This window comes from Xiphophorus maculatus, chromosome 4, assembly GCF_002775205.1.
Source record: "Xiphophorus maculatus strain JP 163 A chromosome 4, X_maculatus-5.0-male, whole genome shotgun sequence".
In the NCBI taxonomy this organism is placed as follows: domain Eukaryota; kingdom Metazoa; phylum Chordata; class Actinopteri; order Cyprinodontiformes; family Poeciliidae; genus Xiphophorus; species Xiphophorus maculatus.
Genome location: NC_036446.1, coordinates 28,132,569 through 28,154,135, shown reverse-complemented (window position 1 = coordinate 28,154,135; position 21,567 = coordinate 28,132,569). Strand labels below are relative to the sequence as shown.

Genomic DNA, 21,567 nt, shown 5'->3' with positions numbered 1-21,567 from the left:
GGACTCACCCAGAACGACCTCGGTTTGTAGGGCAGGCTGCCAGGAACTGCTTGTCTTGACTGTAACATGAACCCCGTTACATTTGTCTTCATAAGCGACTCTGCAGGCCTGTGTTTATTTTAAAATTGGACTCTTGCGTAAATGAGAAGATGGATATTTATTTTTGCTTTTTTTTTTGTCCTTTTCTCCCAATATGTTTTGTTTTCTAAACACTGTTTTGCTACAAAAATGCACTTCATAACCGGTTTTTGTTTGTTGGTAGGTGAGCTCTTTGGAGCAAGCTATGCTGGACGCTCTTGTCATGGACAGGGTGGACTTTGTGAAGCTGCTCATAGAAAATGGCGTCAGCATGCACCGTTTTCTCACCATCAGTCGGCTGGAGGAGCTCTACAACACGGTAGCCTTGTGAAACACTCCCTACTTCATCAATAAATAAGAACCCGTAAGTGGTGAGCTTTGTTTAAATCTAATCTTTTTTTTTTTTCCCCAGAAACAACCTCCCAACAACCCAACTCTCCTCCACCTGGTTAGAGACGTTAAACAGGTAGTGGATCAAGGCTCTTTATGGCGTCGATCGGTCGATGTGAAGCGGGACCTTGCTAACATTTTGTGGTTTCTGTATCGCAGAGTAATCTTCCCCCAAACTATAAAATCAGTTTGATCGACGTGGGCCTGGTCATCGAGTTCCTGATGGGCGGGACTTACAGGTGCAACTACACCAGGAAGCGCTTCCGAATCATTTACAACAATCTCCACGGCAGCAATAGGGTGGGTGGAAAAAGAAGCTAATTCTGGTTCTGACCTACTAAATGTAACTTTTCAAGAGAAGTATGGTCTTTTATTACAATGTTGTCATTTATTGCAGTAATACTAACGTGGAGAATCCAGTGTAAGACTGTGTGATTATATCTGACTCATCAGATGGGCTACTTTATTACATTAGCTAATTAGCATTCAGTTGTACTGCTAAAATCTCCTGGAATTTAGTCATCAAAAATACTGCTTTTTATTTATGCTGTCCTGGAATAAATTGTGGAGAAGAGACCACAAATTATTCTATCAACCATATCCAAGGTTATTTATTAAGTTTTGCAAAAACCATTAATTAGAGTTAATCATTGTTTATTGATCGAAACTAACCTGCTTCCCCTTAATTGGCTCTTATTAGGAAATCAATATGGCAAATATATATATTTTTAAAATCAAAACCAGCAATTCTCACCATATTTTTCCTTAAAAACTACAAAGTGCATGCATCCTTAAAAAAATCCTTAAATTCATGCTTCTAAAATTAAGGCCTTAAAATGACTTAAGAATAGTAATACAAAAAGTAAGCTAGCCTCAGTTAAAGTTTCAATGCTCTCATGTATATCAGGTTGATAATCTAGTTGGGGTCTGACAAGATCTCGTCGCAATAATAGAACATCATTATATTTATTGATATCTTGTGACCACTAGCCATTTGCGGTCATCATGGCTTCACCTGATGAAGTTGTGATAGAAGATGCTCCAACTCCTCCTAAATCAGTACAAATGGCAACAGAGTTACAGACATCAACAATATATAAGCTCTGCAACTTGTTTGACTGAAGGAGGCAGAAAACATCGCAATAACAACCAATGGCTGGACATTACCATCACAGTATCACACTATCCATAGTTACTGGATATGGTACATGATGTACTGGAGGCCAAGCAAAGCTGAAGCATTCCCTTAAGATTTAAAGAGATTTAAGAAATCAAAAAATTGCATTAATTTGTGGCAAAAATCTGTAAAAATACAGAGTAAAGGAATTTTGCAGCCTAACTTTGGTCTGAAGTTCTCTTTAAATTATTAAAATCCTTTCTTGTTCTCATGAACTCATTGTTTCGTCTCATCTCGTGGGTTTGTGTCCTAGTAATCCCTTCATTTTCTTTTGGATTCAAAAAGCGCTACTTTGGTCAAATACGTGCATCACCTTTTTTTTAATCTTTTATGTGCAATAATACTTAGCAGGGAGATCAGTGATTGATTTTTAAGACCTAATTTTAATAATGCATCTTTTGAAACCTGTCTTTGAGGTTGAGACAAAGTGGAGGAAAGTGACTGGTAATATTTGTGTTTTGCACAGAGATCTGGACGCCACCCTGCGGGTCCTGGCTCTCATCTGAGAAAGAATCATGAGACTTTCAGCATGCAGGCCGACAAGAAGGAGAAGACGAGACACAATCACTTCATCAAGACGGCGCAGCCGTACAAGCCCAAGGTAAACACCTGCTGTTCAGTACAGAAGACGAGGCTTCTTCCAAACACTTTCCTGAAAATAAAAAGGTTTTCAGTCTTTCTGCTTCGATGAAATCGCCGCTAAAGCCTTGCCTCTCTCCTCAGCTGGAGAGTACCGCTGAGCAGAACAAGAAAAGAAGCAAGGAGGAGATCGTGGACATCGACGACCCAGAGACCCGCCGCTTCCCCTACCCTTTCAACGAGCTCTTAGTTTGGGCAGTGCTCATGAAGAGGCAGAAGATGTCTCTCTTCTTCTGGCAGCACGGCGAGGAGAACATGGCCAAGGCGCTGGTGGCTTGTAAACTCTGCCGCTCTATGAGCTACGAGGCAAAGAAGAGCGACGTGGTGGACGACACCTCGGAGGAACTCAAAGAGTACTCCAAGTGAGGTCGCATAACACTCACTTTTTTCGCCAAACAATATTCCCATATTAACAAACGTCCGTGACGCGTTTCAGTGAGTTCGGGACGCTGGCGGTGGACCTGCTGGAGCAGTCGTTCAGGCAGGACGAGACCATGGCCATGAAGCTGCTGACATACGAGCTGAAGAACTGGAGCAACTCCACGTGTTTGAAGCTGGCCGTCTCCTCCCACCTGCGGCCGTTTGTCGCTCACACCTGCACCCAGATGCTGCTGTCAGACATGTGGATGGGACGGCTGAACATGCGCAAGAACTCCTGGTACAAGGTTCATGCTCCATCTAGATCTTTATTTTTGGTTGCAAGCAGTAGGCTGGGTGGACTTTTAGTGGGAGAATCTGGACCTTGCATTAAGCTCTTATTATTGTTATTGCTCATTAATGTTGTTGTTGTTGAAGTCTAGTTGGTATTATAGTTAATGATGAAAAGCATCATTTATGATGGTTCCTTTTGGAGTAAACTTTTTATAGTAATTTGAATGAGAGTTTATACACAAATAATTCCTAAATCCATGTTAGAACTGATCAATGTAATGTCTATTTCAAAAACTAATTGAATACTGATGGTCAATCAAATTAGTCAAATTTATGCGCAAAAGCAGATCTGGTTGCCTTTGAATTTTCAGTAAAGAAATGTACAAATCTCAATAAGTCAGTGCTGAATCGATAAATCGGATTAATCAATTGTCAAAATAATTGATAACTAATTTAGTAATTGATCAATCGTGAACTGGAGTATACAGACTTTTAAAATAAATGACAGTTTCTGGAAGAATACTCCCACAGAGCAGTAATTGCATCAAAAGTGTACAAAAATATGTATATCCTGCATTTACAAAATGGAACTGAATTAATTTATCTTATTTTATAATCTATTTCTAATAGTGTAAGTTGGTTAAATGAAAAATGTGCCAGTAGTTTTATTCGATTTAAATAATTGATTTACTAAAGTAATCATTGGTTGCAGCCTAAATTAGGATTTTTATCAGTTCATTTCAGTAATTGAGTTAGACATAGGAAGCTCAAATCTACATTTATTGTGCTCACAATATTAAGTTTTTATTTCTGTAAATTCAACTGATCATTACAGCTAAAGAAAACCCAAAAATTCAGAATTAGACATTTTTAAAAATTACTTAAGACCATTAAACAATGTTTTTAAAAAGAAAATACAGAAATGTTCTCAAAGTATATTCACACACTCAAAACAAGGATGTTGGCTAGATATATTATTACACTTTTCTGGAAAACAGCATGTTGGACTCATTAGCTCAACACCAAAATTATTAAATCTGTAATATTTATAATGGATGAAGTTTCCTTTAAAAAAAAAACAACACTTTTTCAATGATGCTCTTTATCCAGATACATGTGTATATAGTTGACGTTGACAAATCTAGCAGCAGCCACCCACATGAGTGTGTATCCTGCGCTCCTTCAGGTGATTCTGAGCATCTTGGTGCCTCCTGCCATCCTGCTTCTGGAGTACAAATCTAAAGCGGAGATGGCTCACATCCCTCAGAGTCAGGACGACCACCAGATGACCATGGAGGACAGCGAGCACAACTTTCAGAACATGACCGAAGACATCCAGATGGTAGGATTCACTCCTCGTGATTTGTCTGCTGCGGGTTCCTCAACGGCAAAAATAATCCAGAGTTTTGCAGATTTGAATGAAATGCTGTTCTGTCACTTGATTGCTCGTCCAACACGGCCTCTCTAACCTTTTGCACAGGACGTCTTCAAGGAAGCCAGAACCCACGAACATCCGGAGGTGAAAAACGACATGGAGAAACAAGTCCGCTCCCGAAAGCTTCCTTTAACGAGGAAGATCTATGCCTTCTACCATGCTCCCATTGTCAAGTTTTGGTCCAATACGGTATGAAATTAATGCAAAAACATTGACCGCTTTTTTTTTTTTTTTTGTGATCTTTTAATCCGTAACACATCAAATGTCAGAATTTTGGCACGTTTCACTCACTTGTTGACTGCAACTGTTTTTTGTCATGTTGCAAAAACAAAAGAACAATCAGTCGGCTCATTGCGTTTAAACACAATCCTCTATAACTAGGATTCTGCACATTCAGCTAGTCTTTTCCCACCTGGGACTATTTATAGCCCAGAGCCGTTTCCCTGGAGCCTGGGATCCAATGCGGCTGGTTTTATCTGCAAACACCGGGCTGTTTTTCATGTTGTTCAAGTCCGAGGGGCGTCGATAAGATCACTGGACACTGGCCAACATAATACAGCCTCAGCCTACGCTTATCTAAATCAGCTGTACCTGTTTCCATCCCGATTCCAGCACCCCAGTCTGACTCTGCACCATTGACTTATGCGTCACCGGTGGGAGAGTGACTGATTTTTCCATCACTTCAAGCCTCACACGTCAAGGTTCAGCTGCTTTAAAAACCGTAGACCTGGTCAAAGTTGCAAGAGGAGGCTGATGGATACATTTTTTTCCCACAGGCTGCACTTTGAGTGACTTACTTGTTTCTTTTCAAAAGAAAAATAAATTTTCAAACACAAAAAATATCTTCAAATTATTCTGATTTAAATCCCCAAAATTGTGATCTGCTGAGCCAGAACTTCAAATTATAGCAAAGGAAATGAGCAAAATGAACAATGATTTTTTTTTTTAAGACCCGGAATTGCGTTCAAATAAAATTCACCGTCTTGATCCTTTGAATTCCCCTCTTAAGATTCAATTCAGTTCAATTTATTCTTGTTGCATCAATTCCCAACAAATGTCATCTGAAGGCATTTTACAACACAAACGGGTCCACTTCATATTCAGTTTTGCAGAAGTATATTAAAAGAATCCAATAATATCCAGTTAAAAAGATTCAGTTTGATTCTGGATGTCATAAAATTGATTCAACCTAAAATCCACTAATATACACAGTCATTTAGTGACACTTTGGCTAAAGATGAACAAATTTTCTTCTTTTTTTTTTTTTTTTAGCAAATGTACTTTTTACATTTTTGTTCTTCTGATCAGTTAAATTCCAAATGTTTTTAAAAATCTGCAATTACAGTGATTTGACCACTAGAAGGCAGGTCAAGAAGCTTTTTATTTTAACACTAATTTAACACTAACGGGTCAAAGAAGGTTCACAACTATAGTGTGAAGTTAAGCACCATGATGAATATAACTTAAATATTTTTGTTTTAATGAAGTTGACTATTGTTAACATTTGGAATTAATATTTGAGTAACCTTAACTCTCCTGCTTTAAAGCTGATTTTTCTTTTTTTTTTTGCCAGTTTAAGATGAAGATCAACAATCTATTCAACAGTTTTATTTTGCTTAATGTGCTGTGTTTGTAGTTTTGACAAAAGCTGTGCTGAAAACTCTACTAAACTCCACTAAAGGGGTAAAAAACTGACAAGTGTCCCTTTGCAGTTAAATAAAATAGTCCCTATGCTGAGTTTTGAGACCACAATTATCAGTAAAACTAGAAAATTTGCTGCTTTCATTGGGCTTTTGGCCCATATTTATTTCCTGTTAGAGAATCTATAAAAGACATTTCAATGAGAAAACGAAGGTTTACTCTCCAAAAGGTAAAATATCGTTCCTCGACATTAAAGAGCCATTATCCTATGTCTTTGATATAGTTCTTTGGATGCAGTTTTTGTTGAAACAATCATCAAATCATATGTAAAAGAGCAACTAATTTCCTGTCACAAGTTTTATCTCCTTTTTGTTACCTTATTTCCTGTTTCAACGTTCTTCTATTTTATTTGCGTCCCTTTGCTTCCTTCGTTTCAGCTTTTCTACCTGGGCTACTTGATGATGTACACGTATGTGGTCCTGGTGAAAATGGCCGACCTTCCTTCTCCTCTAGAATGGGTGGTCATCCTCTACATCTTCACCTCTGCTATTGAGAAAATCCGCGAGGTTTGTGGAACAAAGACGTGCACCGTTGAAGTCATCATTCAAAAAGTTCCTATTTCAGCAACACACCAGTCTGAATGTTTAGGAGCTTTTGTTGTGAAGTTCTACACCAGTTCTGACATTGTTTTCTGACTTTATTTCATCTTAAGTTGTTTCCCTTTTGTGTTTTTCAGATGTTTATGTCTGAAGCGGGCAAAATAAGCCAAAAAATAAAGGTGTGGTTCAGCGACTATTTCAATGTGTCTGACTTCCTGGCCATCTCTACGTTTTTTATCGGTTTTGGACTGAGACTGGGTGGAGAGTCCACCTTCATCCCCGGGCGGACAGTGTATTGCCTCAACATCATCTTCTGGTATGTCCGACTCCTGGACATCCTGGCCGTGAACCAGCAGGCTGGGCCGTATGTCATGATGATCGCTAAAATGGTGAGCACATTCATTTGGACATTTGAGATTTTAGTTTCTCTGACCAATCAGAGAAACTAAAAAGTGTTATTGCAATAATAAGCTTTCATTTGTATAGACCAGGTATTCTTTAACATTTTTGGCTTTTCTACCCAAGCATGAGGAAAAAAACTTTAAACTAAGAATTATATTTCAGACAACGTTGGTTTCATGTTGCATTTACCACTTTGGCATGTCTTTCAGGTTGCCAACATGTTTTATATTGTGGTAATAATGGCCATTGTCTTGCTGAGCTACGGCGTCCCGAGAAAAGCCATTCTGTACCCCAACGAGGAGCCCAGCTGGACTCTGGCCAGAGATGTGGTTTTCCAGCCGTACTGGATGATGTACGGAGAAGTCTATGCCTATGAAATTGATCGTAAGAATTGATTATGTTGAAAATAATTAACAATTACGTAACTTCTCTTAAGTTCTTGTCAGATTATTCAGCACATGACTTGTCATTGTAACTGGCTTCTCCTCTTCACAGCGTGTGCCAATAACAGCGAACCCTCAGCCAGTAAGCTGTGCTCAGACATAGTGTGGCTCACGCCTTTCCTGCAAGCAGTCTACCTCTTTGTACAGTACATATTGATGGTCAACCTCCTTATTGCCTTCTTTAAGTGAGTGCAAGTGTTTTCACAAATGAATAAAGTAGTTGACTTTTTGTAGTGAACTCCTTGATGTTTTATTTTGATTGTTTTTATTATTGGCAACAGGGGCAGTCTGAGGTGTTCAAATGCTCTTAGATTCAAGCTTATTGTAACCAGAGGTCGCGCTAGACTTTTTGGTTATCTGTCATTTTGACCGACAGCGGAAAAAAAAAAAAAAAAAGGTCATGTAACATTTTTACCCGTCAAATGATAAACATTAGGCTATTTGGCCGCATTTTTATGCGCTCTAGTTAATATTTACTTAGTTGAACCTGAATTCAGATCCCATCACACATAAAGCAGATGATCGCATCTAACTTGTTCTCCACAGTGAAAAAACACTGACTGTGGCCGCAACAACTTATAATAAATTTAATTAAATGACTCCACTTTAATTACCAACACTTCACCCGCTGGGTCCTGAACGCACAGCCTCACAAATTCCTCCTGGTCGCATCTGCAGAGAAATTACGCTGGTTCATCAGTCAGTTGGATCTGTCTGATCCAAACCGATCAATTGAACTCTGCGAGTTTTTTACCCTGTCCACTGTCCAGACGTGCGCCTTTACAGGGATTTTTTATTTATTTTATTTTTTTGCGTTGTTTCGCTTCCCCGAAACGGACAGACGTTACATCTGCCAGCTCTCCTTCTAGGTGCAGGAGGGTAACGCCTTCCAGCTCCATTTGTTAAAACCGCAGTGTGAGTAAAGCCGTGTCCGCATTGGTTGTGCAGCACACTGAGCGTGTTACGGTCTGATTAACTTCTGCACCTTTATTTATTTATTTATTTCCTCAAGATAAACTCCCGGCTCCTCTGTTTAGACTATAAATGGATTAACGTTGCATTCTCTTTAGTTTTCTCTGTTCCGGTACTGGAGACTGGAATTAAACGCTCCATTTCTACCAAAGGTTTGCAATGCGCTTCGTAACCAGACGCCCCAAAGCGTCCGGTCCATAACTCTTCAACACGCTGTCAGCTCCCAGTCAGACAGACACATTTAGTTCAGAGTCCATGAGACGATATTCAGATAGGATTTTTTTATTGATTGGTTTTAGTTGCCTTCGCGATGAAATCTTTGCGTAAAGTATATAATGTCTGCCCATGTACACCAGTCAATTATAACCTGTTAAAATGACCAACAGTCTTCAAATTTTCTCGTCGTTTAAAAAAAAAAGGGGGGGAGCGTGGGGGCGGTCATAAACAGAAAATATTCCGTTAGCACGACCTCTAATTGTAATGTGCTTTTTGCTTTGCAGCAATGTATATATTCAAGTAAAGTCCATTTCCAATCTGGTGTGGAAGTACCAGCGCTATCACTTCATTATGGCCTACCACGAGAAGCCTGTCCTCCCGCCCCCCTTCATCCTCCTGTGCCATATATACTCCCTCTTCTGCCTGTGCAGAAAGAGGAAGAAGGAGAGCACCTACGGACCAAGTAATGATCCTTTTTCTGTTTGTTTGGGGTTTTTTCAAAATAAACCAATATATATAATTTCACTTATTAAAATCTTTGGTTTTTATTTTTTGCAGAGCTGTTTCTCACTGAGGACGACCAGAAGAAGCTTCACGACTTTGAGGAGCAGTGTGTGGAGACGTACTTTCACGAAAGGGATGATCAGTTTCACTCGGGCAGCGAAGAGCGCATCCGTCTTACCTCTGAAAGGTGAGGCTGATTTAGGCAATCAGAGGATTAATATTACATGTGTTCACAATATATGATGCGTAAAAGTTCACATAATGTTTTTAGAGACGCACTGAAATACGTGGTGGATTTCTGATCTCATGCTAGCAATTGTTAGTTAGTTGGTTATTGTGTGTAACCGTGGCAATAAGAAATTGTTTTTACAACTGCAAGTAGCTGATCAGCATCTCAGTAGGTCAAAAAATAACCTGAACTATGAGCCCTAAATCCCCAGAAAGCTCAAAAGGAAGATTCATGGTTGCAAAGCAGAACTAAAGAGCAGAGAGAGGAGGAGGAAGAAGTATCTTCCATCTGTTCCAACATTATAACCAAGTAGCCAGACGGAGATTTAAAAAGAAGCAGAAAAGCAAATTACGTGGAATTGCTTACAAACTGGGGCTGCATTTGACGATTATTTTAGTAAACAACTTGTATTAATTATTCTGATGAATTGGATTAAATTGGTTAATTCTAGAGATTTTTCATTTAAGTACTTGAGCCTTTTTTATCATGAGAAATACACTAAAAGAAGAGAAAGCATCTTAATCCAAAACAACTTTTTGAAGATACTTTGATGCGAGTTGCGACCTTTAGTTTCCTTTTTTGGAATAAATAAAATAACAGACTGAACTAATGGAGCACTTTTCCAGTCATTTTGACCAACCAGGTCGACATGTGACAAGAGGAGACTGGATTCAAACCTGTAACAATCCGATTGCAAGACAACTCTACCCACTGAGCCACAGTCACCCCCTGATGTTGAATTGAATTGAAAATAGGTCATTTTGAGTCTCTACTTCTGATGACTAAAATATTAAGTTTAAATCGTAATGCCATGCTACAGTAAACTCTAACAAATTCTCTATACTTTTTTGTGCTGCTAATATTTTGTGTTTTTACCTCGTTGGCCAAGTTAGTTTTGTTACTAACGGCGGCTCTCCCGTCTTGTTTCCAGAGTTGAGACAATGTGTTTGCAACTGAAGGAGGTCGGGAACAAGGTGAACTTTATAAAACGCTCCTTGCACACGCTGGACTCACAGATCGGCCACCTCCAGGACCTGTCTGCTCTGACCGTGGACACTCTAAAGACGCTGACGGCTCAGAGGGCGTCCGAGGCCAGCAAGGTCCACACGCAGATCACCAGGGAGCTCAGTTTGTCCAAGAACGTGGTCCCGAGCATCGCGCACATGCCAACGGACTCCAAATCGTCGGCGATAGGCAAGCGCAGCGTCAGGGCCTACTTTGGCTCTTCGTTTCCCCAAGCAGGCACCAACATCGCGGATTCCCTTTTTGGAGTCAACGCAGGAGGAGACGGCGGGATGCAAATCCGTCAGAGATTCGGGCACGGTCCCGGAACTGAGCCGGGGCAGGACCCCGGAGCGAGCACGGCGCCAAGTCCGGAGAAGAGGAGCTTATTCGGGCAGGGACACTTTGCCGCAGAGGCTGGTTCCTCCAGCAGCACGGGCGCCATTGCCCTCGTGCCAAGCGCCTCGCCCACCTCCCCTCCGGAGCGCCGTCACCAAGGCCACTCTCTCACCCAAAGCAAACTAACCCGTCCGCAAGAGCTGCGCCTTTCTGACTCGCCATCCAGCCTGCCCAACGCGCCCGCACTCAGCGCCCAGTTCCGCATCAGCAGCACCCCCTCTCAGCCCAGTGGCGCCAGCCACCCCGACCACGCCCAGGACGGGTTTTACCAGTCAGGCGGCACCTCTGTAGAGTTCGGGGCGTTTATTGGTGAGTACCGAAACGAAGCTCCGTCTGCTGTAGAGGAGGAAGAGAAGTGTGTATGTTTGTATCCGTCTGTAGTTGTTCTCTCTGAGTCAAACTTCACTCAGCCTGCCTGCCTGCTTGCTAGCGCTGTAACGCCTGAGAACCCAAAGGGGTTAATGCGGGGGGGTGTTAGTGGGGGTTACGTAAATGAAGCATTCAGCGACGAAGAGGGACGATCTGCTAGAAAGTCTCCACAAACCAAAGCTCTAGAGGCATCGCCGCCGTTGGATCACGGCCTTGAAAATGGCGTCCAGCCTCCTGCTGCGGTCCCCAAACGACCCCACAGACGGAGGAGGAGGGAATGTGATCCTCCAGGACGGCCATCTTCTGTCCGCAACACTCGAAACGGGTCAGAAGGTCAACGAGATGAGAAGAAAACCACAAGAAAGCTAAACATGAGAGGTTTGAGTTTCAGTCTGAGCTTATGGGATGCATCTGCTGGGTGCTGGGGCTTCTTCATCTGCTTTTTCCTTTCCTCTGTCTACTATGAGTGACTAGTATTTATGTTCCTGGGTGTGGCCAAATTTCACTCAACATCAGTTTGTTTTGATCAAGTTTGTTTTTGAGGAGTGATTTATGTAATCATGTTATATTTTGTGGTGTGCATTTGTCTCTTGGAGGTTAGAGGAAGAAATCTGAAATATGATATTGAAGCTGAGGTTACTTCACCGTTATCGGAGAACTGTTGGTAGTTTTTCAAGTTGGTCTAATCTTCTATTTGGACTCAGGACATAAAGACAACGTGGATACGCAGCACTCTACGCCCAAAGAGACCTCCAGCAGACGGCAAAGCCCGGCCACACCAACTAGATCACAGGTGTGTATATTGGAATCTTCACATTTTTAAGAAACATTGATCAGGGATTTAATTTTTACTAATATTTGGATATGATTGGTCATGCTATATGGCAAGGTGCGATAGTAATTACGGCTGAAACAATTAATTGTGATGAATCGATTATTGAAATAATCAACTAATTTAGTAATCGATTATTCGCTAATTGGAGTGTTCAGACTCAAAAAAGGCCATTTGCTGTAAATGAAAAATATATTCAGAGAAGTAATGAAGCCAAAGTTGTACAAAATACATATACAATCCGATTATCGGTTCAAATTCACTAAAGGAATGCTGTCATGGTATTGTAGGCAATAAATGTTTATTTTCTTATTTTAAAAAGGAATTTAATTATTTATTTCCACCTTTTAATATATTTCTAATATTTATAGAAAAGTCTTAAGTAGTTTAATAAAGTGCAAAATGTGCCACTTTTTATCCAATTAATCGATTAATCATCTGAATAATCAATTAATTGGTTTCTAAAATAATTGTTAGTGGCAGCCCTAACGGTAAAAGAAGAATAAAGTTGATTAATTCACATTGTTGTGAATCTCCATGTTGCAGGATGTTTTTGTGGTTGCATACCAGAAGGCATCCATGATCATATAAGGCACAAAGAATGCAGCAGTGGTGCTGCTGTCCAAAATGTGGACACTGTTTATTTTAAACATTAACCTAATGAATAAGTTAATGTTCATTAACTTATTCATTAACTTGTTCAATGCTCCTTGAGTGCCCCCAAGTGGTCAAATGATTAGAAAGCTTAATTCATCAGAAAGTAGGTTCATTATATAGAGATCACTATCTTCTTCAATGCAGACAGAGCTTCTGCATAGCGTAGCATGAGGTTAAATAATGAAGTTGCTTTAGCCTTTGAGTAGCATTTGTAAATGACTTCATAATGGAGCATCTAAATAGTGTTGTCTCTCATATTTCTTCTGGTTTTTGTTTTATTGTTATACTATTAAAGTTGTCAAATTTTAATATAAAGATGACTGACGTAAATTAAATTGTATTAAATTAAAAAGCTGTCCAAACCGGGATGGCCTTATGTGATAATAAAGTGCCATCTGTATAGCATGAGGCAGATTAAAAGATCTCAAAAAAGCAACATATATCATGCCCCTCTCTAGAGAAATTAAAGAACAGATGAGAAAGAAAACACAAATTGCTCCTCGTTTGCTCCGATTAAAGTCAGTGTTTTGGATTTATTGTACAAAATTAGAAATGGCAACCATGGGAGATAAAAGATGACACGTTTACAAACTTTTGTAAATGTGTCACTTTTGGAACCAACATGTATCCTGTTGGTTGTGTTGTACATGACCAACAATCCCTGCATATGCAGCTTTTTGCTCAGAGATAACATGAAAATCAGATCTTCGTCATCTTCTCATTCTCAGTTTGTTTTTTTTTTCTGTCTGCGTCTCCACTTGTTCTCTTGCGGCCGCAGGTTGAAGGTCACGGTCTCATCCGAGCGGTCAACTCCTACGCTGGCTTCACGGAGTTTGACAGAACCCCAGCTTTTCTTCATCCAGACTCGAGTAAGTTTGAAAATAAAACTACAAATTAGATCTTCTAGTTCAGTGTCCTCCCTTCAGTGGTAACAATGGTGTAGCAATGATTTCTGATGGTTTATTGTGTTTGTGTAGCTCTGACAAAGAAGGACAGGAGTAGAGTTTCAGCTGAAGACATCCCTAGAGCGGCAGTACTAGTAAGAGCTTGTTGTGTGTGTGGGGGTGGGCGTGTGTGTGTGTAAAGGTTGACATGTGGACTTGTGTTTGATTAACGTGTTGCTTCTCTACCAGGAAAGGGTTCAGGTGAAATCAGCCCAAGCCAGCACCCTGTAAGTGTCCTTCCACTGCTCCTTATTGATGTATAAATATAATCTTTTCACAAATATAGCTTTACAAATGCTTCGACACAGTAAAGTGAAAGTGGTGACAGATTAAATCAGGGTTCTGATGACTGGTTCACTGATCAGTTCTCTCTCTCTGTCGATCAGGAGACCTCCTGAGGAAGAAACATTAAATGGTAAGAACTGTAGTTGCTCTGTTAGCATATCTTAGATTACCGATACAGATATCTGAGGATTGGTATCGACTTAAAACCTTTCTTCTTCTTTTTTTTAAACATAAATATACTGAATCAGAAATTTATCAACTCTGCACCAGTACAGCACACTTAACTACACCAAGTAGTTTCACAAGCTTGGTCAAACATGTAAAACAAAACAACTTTAATTTGTTCGATCAATGCAATTAGGGGGTATAACAGCCAAAGTAAAGTAAATAATAAAGAATCTGACAAAAACAACAGGTTGACTACCTTGGTCAAACATGTACATTTGTTTCAATCTCTGGACCGATACAGATATTAATATCAGATCTCTGATTTGGACGTTTACCTTTCTCAGGGTCTTTTGAGTGTGAAGCTCTCTAAACTTCAGTCTTGGTGAAATAAAAGACAGGCTGGAATCTGTGGTGTTTGTACAGTTCAGGCTGGATTTAAGGCATTTCACAATGAAAAATTATTTAATTAAAAATAAAAAAATTATTCTATACCAGAAACATCTTAAATTTAATGCCAACCTTCACTTTATGGTGACCATAGTTTTTTTTTCTGAATGAGACCTTTACTTAGCTGCTCCTCTTGTGTGGTTACAGTTGCTGTTTCCTTGTACACGGCACGCCACAGCCACCTCGGAGCCAGGAAGGACTGTGAGTCTCACTGTTGACACTACAAGATAAACTAGTTGACCTCATTTAGACCAAAGATATTTATTAGCGGGTCTTATTTTTACATTACACTTTTACTTTTTTAAAACGTTCTGTCAACCACGTTTGTTTGTTTTTTTTCATTCACTTTACAATCATGCAAAAATGTTGTGTTGGTCTGTCGCATAAAATCCCTCCAAAATTCTTTGACGTTTGTGTTTGCAACATGACAAATTTTGAATGCTATGTAAATTTGTAACAACTGCTAGTACTACCTGTTGCATCAAGCCATTTTAGATTGTTTTCAATTATGTATGGCCATCTAGTGGTTGACGCCGGAACTGCTCAGGATTACTAAAATCTGGCTAAATGAAGTCTAAATCTAGTTAAAGAGACATTAATTTCTGTTTCTTCAGCTATCGGCTCACCGTTCAGGCCTATGGAAAGCTATCAGTACTCAGGTGAGGTTACTGCACTGGTGTTCAAACGTTTCCACTCAGTTAATAATAAGTACTTGTTATCCATTCACTTTAGTAACTTGTGTAAATAATGAGCAAGTCTTTGCTTTTCACTCTTCTTCCTCCAGCTGTGGAGCGCAACAACTTGATGAGGCTGTCTCAGAGCATCCCCTTCACTCCTGTGCCCCCTAGAGGTGAAAACGCTGTAATGCACCAGTCCTGACGTTTCTGACCGCTTCATTAATAACCAGCCAACTGTCTGAAAATGAGGAAACATGAAGGCAGATAAGAGATCTCTTCTAGTCCCGCTGCCGTTTGCTTCGCAGTGAATGAGCAAAGTGTTGGTGCTGCCTTGAATGTTTCATCTGTGTTTTTACAGTTATTATGACTTTAAAATTAGATTGCTTCTTCTTTTTAAAGTGGAAGTGCTGGTTTTGACTATGAGGATGTGAGGTCTTGATGGCTAAGGCTGATTTTTTTTGTTTGTTTGTTTTTTTTATTAGTAAAATAACTTAAGTCAAACGGTGGTTGTCATGGTGTTACCCTCTTAAAACCATTTAGTATGCAGATCATTTAAAGGATAGGTAAAAAATTATATAATTTCATAAAAGTTAATCTGGAAAAGCTTAATATTTTCATTAGGAAAATATCTGGAATCCTGGGAAAGGTTTTAGGAATTGGAAAACTAAAATTATTCAGCATGTTATCGCAGTGAATGAGCAAAGTGTTGGTGCTGCCTTGAATGTTTCTTTTTTACGTAAAGAAGGTTTTATGCGTTTGGCCTTTTTAGGTTCTTTATCAAGGTACAAAAAGCATCACACACATGTAGGCGGTTTAACAGTTCAGTCTCACCATGACAAGTTTCACTTGTCACTTTATCTGTTCCTCTTTAGTATTTGAACACAGCATAATCTTAACTGTGCACTTTATTGCTCCACAAGATTGTAAAATGAGCTTATTATTGTGTCGCAAGCAAACGCGCAGCTATTTTCCATCTCTGATTCAAAGCAGCATAACTCGGCTGACCTCGGCTGAGAGACTCTCACCTCTAGTCTAAATGTAGCCGAGTTAAAAACCAGAAGAACTCGAGCAAAGGTTCTCAGTTATGGATCATTTTGACACTTTTTCTTTTCCACTTCTCATTCCATTTTCCATTTTACTGTAACTTTTTAACTACGGACCCTGTGACATGGGAGGGAACAAAAACGTGTAGCAACTACTTGTTTACTTTTTGGGAACAAGATACAAACAAGATTACAAAATGCGTTCAAGGAGTTTATTACGTTCTACGTTGATTATTAATGCCTTTTTATTAAGTTTTTTTTTCTCTCTCTCTCTCCGAAGAGTTTTTGCGGCGCTAGTGGCTCGTATTTTTTCGACAGTAGGCAGACAGGAAGGAGGTTGAGGAGAGGGAGGAAGACATGCGGTAAAGGTCGTCGGGACCGGGAGTCGAACCCGCGACGTCCGCGTCGAGGACTAAGGCCTCCAAACGTGGGGCGTGCCTAACCCCCTGCGGCACCACAGCACGCCCCTCAATTAAGTTTTAAAACATTTTCAAAGCAGAACTCATCATGCAGCGTTAGAGCGTAGGCTATTATTTTGGTAGGAGCAGCCAAATTACAAATTACTAAAAGTTACTCCATGCCTAATCTCAAGTTACTGAAGAATTGGATTGTAATTCATGTTAAAATAAAAAGCAAATCGGACTTCTCCATGTTTGCGAGATGCTGACAAAACAGCTGCTAATGAACAGAGAACTGCTTTTGAAATCATCTTGTTCCGACAGCTTTTTTTTTTTTGAGCCTAGTATCTGTTACGTTGGCAAAAATTGCTCTCAGTGGAAGAAACGGCAAATGTCATGTGAAATTTTAACCCATCCTAAAAGATAACGACATTTGGTTGGCAGTTAATGAGATGAGCGCTTGGAGAGAATGATCTAAAAATTGCGGCTAGAAATAATTTGCACACAAACCGGTGGCTCTGACATCCTGCTTTGTGTTGCCGCAGGGGAGCCGGTGACGGTGTACCGTCTGGAGGAGAGCTCCCCAAACACCATCAACAACAGCATGTCCTCCTGGGCCCACCGGGGCCTCTGTGCCAAAATAGAGTTTCTCAGCAAAGAGGAGATGGGTGGAGGACTCCGACGGGCTCTGAAGGTCCTTTGCACTTGGTCAGAGTACGACATCCTGAAGCCTGGACACCTCTATATAGTCAAGTCCTTCCTGCCTGAGGTGGTCCAGACGTGGCAGAGCATCTACAAGGAGGAGACCGTGTTGCATCTTTGTCTCAGGGTGAGAATATTTAGATGTACTTTGTGCTACACTACAATAAAAGGTCTGGGTGTTTCCTCAAAGAGGAGAGATCCAAGAAATGCCAAACCTTCGCAACAGCTTTTCTGCGTTCAGTGTTTTCTGTTTCACTACATTTCCCGAATCAATTGTGCCAGCCTATGACTTTTGGTAACTTTTCTTTTTCTTTTATCACTCAAGGAAATTCAACAGCAACGGGCTGCTCAGAAGCTGACTGTTGCCTTCAACCAAATCAGGCCAAAGACGATTCCCTACTCACCGAGGTAAGCAATCACATCCTGTTCACAGAAACCGGATTATTCATTCATTTCTGATTATATTTATCTAGTGTATAGAGCGCTCCTCTTGCAGCTTGTCTAACCTCTGACACTGAACCCCATGTCAGTGCCTGCAGTTCTTCAACAAAATAGTACATTGCGCTAGCATGATGTCATTTCTGAAGCCTTTTACCGGACCTCATCTGTACCAATGGTTTCTACACTCAAATCGTGTTAATAGAATGCTTTCCGATTTTTCTGTGGTAGTAAAACTTGCTAACAATAGTGCCATTTTATTTTCATACTTGTACAGAGAAATGCGGTCAGAAGCAAGAAACTTTTTTTTTTTAACTACTGTATCATTGATCGCCATATCGATAAGCCAATGTATGGACAGAAACACTGTTCAGTGCGGAAGTTCTTTCTTGAGAGAAGAAACAAAGTTGACGATCAGTTACAGAAAGCAGAAAATGTGTAGGAAGCAAAATCATTTTATTTTACTACTCTGACAATGTATTGTCAAAACATTTCAACATAATCTGGACAGAGAAAAAACATTTTTTTTGGTAGAGGTTCTCCAGTTTCTGGTAGATTACCCATCTTTTTTAAAAAAACTAACGATACCACAAAGGACTGTAATCAACATCAGGCTGGTAGTTTTCATAAGTTTGACTTTTCAGTCGAACGTTTTCTTTAGATGATTGTAGATGAGATGCTAAAATTTATAACAAGTCTTATCTCATTAAGATTTTAGGAAAGAAAGAAGTTGTTAAACACATCAGTTGTCATTATCAAAACATCTGACAATCCTGTTGTAATCGCACGTTTTCCGTTCTGGTGGTGCTGCCGTTCCTGTCCTTTAAAATTGATCAGTGGTCTTGAGCCGCGCTCATCATTCTGTGTGTTCAGGTTTCTGGAGGTGTTCCTGCTGTACTGCCACTCAGCTGGTCAGTGGTTTGCCATAGAAGAGTGCATCACCGGCGAGTTCAGGAAGTTCAACAACAACAACGGGGACGAGATCGTTCCCACCAACCTCCTGGAGGAGACCATGCTGGCCTTCAGCCACTGGACATACGAGTACACCCGGGGAGAGCTGCTGGTGCTCGACCTGCAGGGTAAGACGCGTGTATGCGCATTTATTTCTTTTAAAAATTAGCCGTTTCTTGTGTCTAATAACGCCACTTTCATTTGCAGGCGTCGGGGAGATCCTGACGGATCCGTCTGTCATTAAGAGCGGGGAGAAAGGGTGAGCCTTCTCGCAACATCGAGTCGCCATTTTCTCTTTTAATTCCAATCAAGTCGAGAGTTCAGGAGCCGACTTATCCCTCTATCCCTGCTGCAGATCGTACGACATGATATTCGGACCTGCCAACCTCGGAGACGATGCCATCAGAAACTTCCGGACAAAACACCACTGCAACTCCTGCTGCCGGAAACTCAAACTTCCTGGTGAGACGAGTTTTCCAGCTGCTGACAGGTTGCTTAATTTCATATTGGAATTGTTGGCAACACTTTATTTGAAGGGGTGCATAAGACTGACACGACACTGTTATAAACATGACATGGCATCTATTATGAACATAAAGGAGTCTTTATGAATATTTATGACTTGTCATGAAGTGTCATTCTGTAAATGATGACACTTTAAATGCAAAGTTGTACTAAAGCTTCCATTAAAAATGTCAACTTTGCACTAAAAGTGTCATTATTTACCGAATCACACTTCCTGTCAACAGTCAGACATTCACAAACACTCCTTCATGTTCATAGCAGATGTTATGTTATGTTTAGGACACCGTCATGCCAGTCTTATGCAATTCTTCAGTGTTACCAAATCGTTTAGTTTTCCATCAAATGTTTCTTATGTCAGATATCAAATTACTCTGCACTAAAAAGCTGTTTCTTTTGTTGTTTTTTTAAAAAGTCTCCCCCCCCCAAGTTAAAATTTGACCTTATTTTAACTGCTATAAATAAAAGCTACAGAGACGGAAAAAAAAGTTGGAAAATGTGTAACGGCTGCACAAACATGACGGAAAACGTTTCGCAGTGAACCAGCCAAAGTTGATGTATTGTTTGACTTTTAACCTGCCATTTATCATATCTGTTTTTCTTTCTTCCTTATCAGACCTAAAGAGGAACGACTACACACCAGATAAGGTTACCTTCCCACAGGATGACCCGCCCAACCCGGGGGGCGGAGTCAAAGATTCCCACCAATCAATGAGACTGATGCTGTGATCAGTGAGACAGTTTTGTGTGTTGGTGTGTGTTTTTGAGGGGCGAGAGAGTTGTGTGTGTTTATTTTTATTTTCTCCATGTATTCCAATCAAAGCCAAGGAGCAGGAAGGAGAAGCCAACGAACTGGAAGAATCGCCGCTGTGTTTCTTGTGCATGCAGACATCAGCTGTTGTAATCGTTCTGTTTTTAGACACCAGGGGAGGATTTTTAAAAGCATTTTGTACAAGTTTCTGAACGTATATGTACTTATATATATATATATGCACATATACGTACATATATGTAAGCTGGACATATCAACAGGTACAGTATGATTGCGGGGGCTTTATTTATTTTTGACGTTTGAGAAGTTGCCTTGTTTCACCAACAAAAAAAAGCGTTTTAAAGAACAAAATCAAGTGCATTGTAGATCTGTTACAGCAGCTTCAGACAGGACAACCTGCTAACAGAGTTGCTGCAACTTTGCAGATTGCCACCGGATCACGGATTTTTTTTTTTTAATGTGTAAAAACTTGTATCCTTTTTTTCTTTTTCTTTTTTTTTTTTTGTCTTTTTAGCTAATGATAAGAAATACATGAATTTAAAACTCTTGTAAAAAAAATAATGATTAAAAAAAATACTATGGGCAGATTGCAATGCAACTTTTACAGAAAAAAAAATGTATGTAATTTTATTGTGTTGAAAGTGTGTCCATCAGAATTTTCCTTTTTAGTTTTATTGTTACAGAGGTACTATTGCTATATCTTTGTCATCAGCTATTGTATGAGCAAAAACTACAATCCAGTGTATCTTATAGATACAGATATGTGGCATGAACTCAACAGATTGAAATATTTTATTCAGGGGAACTGACAAAACACAAGGGTATTACTGTATACATTTTGTACTGAATATCATTTTAAACAAATAAAATGTCAAACATCATTGTTTCTAAAGCTCAAAAATGATTTCTTTGTCTTTATTGATACTTGTCCTGCTTTAAACAACAACAAAAAAACATTAAAACACTGCTGAAACAGACTGCCAGTGTTTGGATTTATGTTTCAACAAGTGCAGTCGAAAAGCTTGAATAGATGCACCGATCACGTTTGTTTCTTTTTTTTTTTTCTGGCCAATACCGATTTTTCTATTTTTTTTGTTCTTTTTATTTCCTTGTTTTTAGATCTGACCTGTTAATCGCAGATTTACGACGCAGAAAATGTTGCGCAGAAGCTTCTTTGATTGAACTAAGAATTTTGATGGCGACAGAAAATTGAAAGAATTACAAGATTATGCCCGTTTAGGAATCAATGAATTATGATGTCACACTTTCACTGAGCTCAAGCATGAAAATACATGATTGGGGAATTTAGAGTATTTCATCTGCTTGTCACTGGTAAGAGCTGTCAAATTTTGCTCTCAAAACAATCGTAAACGTTTGTCCTCAAGGAATTTCTGCTTCTATTGAATTTTGGTGTCTTAATGACCCGTTTTGCAGCCATGCAAATTTGATTGGTCAAGGTTGGTCAAGTAACCTACCTTGTCAGAAGCAGACTTGGAAAGTCTGGGAGAATGAATGGGCTTTTGAAATTCTTAGCCTTATTACTTGCTGGAGAAAGAAAATGGATCTGCTGCTGTTCTGCACACTA

General features: G+C 39.8%; 1 protein-coding gene across 1 annotated transcript in view; it reads left to right on the top strand.

Moving 5' to 3' along the window:
* The window catches only part of trpm7 (transient receptor potential cation channel subfamily M member 7), a 43,975-nt gene extending 23,092 nt beyond the window's left edge, over positions 1–20,883 (top strand). The window contains exons 12-40 of the mRNA XM_023332561.1: positions 263–397; positions 491–544; positions 628–768; positions 2,112–2,246; positions 2,369–2,646; positions 2,721–2,949; positions 4,122–4,277; positions 4,416–4,559; positions 6,449–6,577; positions 6,748–6,999; positions 7,222–7,396; positions 7,508–7,640; positions 8,928–9,106; positions 9,202–9,334; positions 10,308–11,086; positions 11,851–11,939; positions 13,414–13,504; positions 13,613–13,674; positions 13,769–13,806; positions 13,966–13,994; positions 14,627–14,680; positions 15,094–15,138; positions 15,264–15,329; positions 17,143–17,426; positions 17,625–17,707; positions 18,611–18,816; positions 18,896–18,947; positions 19,044–19,150; positions 19,827–20,883. Of these exons, the coding sequence (XP_023188329.1) occupies positions 263–397; positions 491–544; positions 628–768; positions 2,112–2,246; positions 2,369–2,646; positions 2,721–2,949; positions 4,122–4,277; positions 4,416–4,559; positions 6,449–6,577; positions 6,748–6,999; positions 7,222–7,396; positions 7,508–7,640; positions 8,928–9,106; positions 9,202–9,334; positions 10,308–11,086; positions 11,851–11,939; positions 13,414–13,504; positions 13,613–13,674; positions 13,769–13,806; positions 13,966–13,994; positions 14,627–14,680; positions 15,094–15,138; positions 15,264–15,329; positions 17,143–17,426; positions 17,625–17,707; positions 18,611–18,816; positions 18,896–18,947; positions 19,044–19,150; positions 19,827–19,939 (4,371 nt within the window). The 3' untranslated portion in view covers positions 19,940–20,883. The remainder of the gene's footprint in view (positions 1–262; positions 398–490; positions 545–627; positions 769–2,111; positions 2,247–2,368; positions 2,647–2,720; positions 2,950–4,121; positions 4,278–4,415; positions 4,560–6,448; positions 6,578–6,747; positions 7,000–7,221; positions 7,397–7,507; positions 7,641–8,927; positions 9,107–9,201; positions 9,335–10,307; positions 11,087–11,850; positions 11,940–13,413; positions 13,505–13,612; positions 13,675–13,768; positions 13,807–13,965; positions 13,995–14,626; positions 14,681–15,093; positions 15,139–15,263; positions 15,330–17,142; positions 17,427–17,624; positions 17,708–18,610; positions 18,817–18,895; positions 18,948–19,043; positions 19,151–19,826) is intronic.
* Positions 20,884–21,567: the final 684 nt, after the last annotated feature.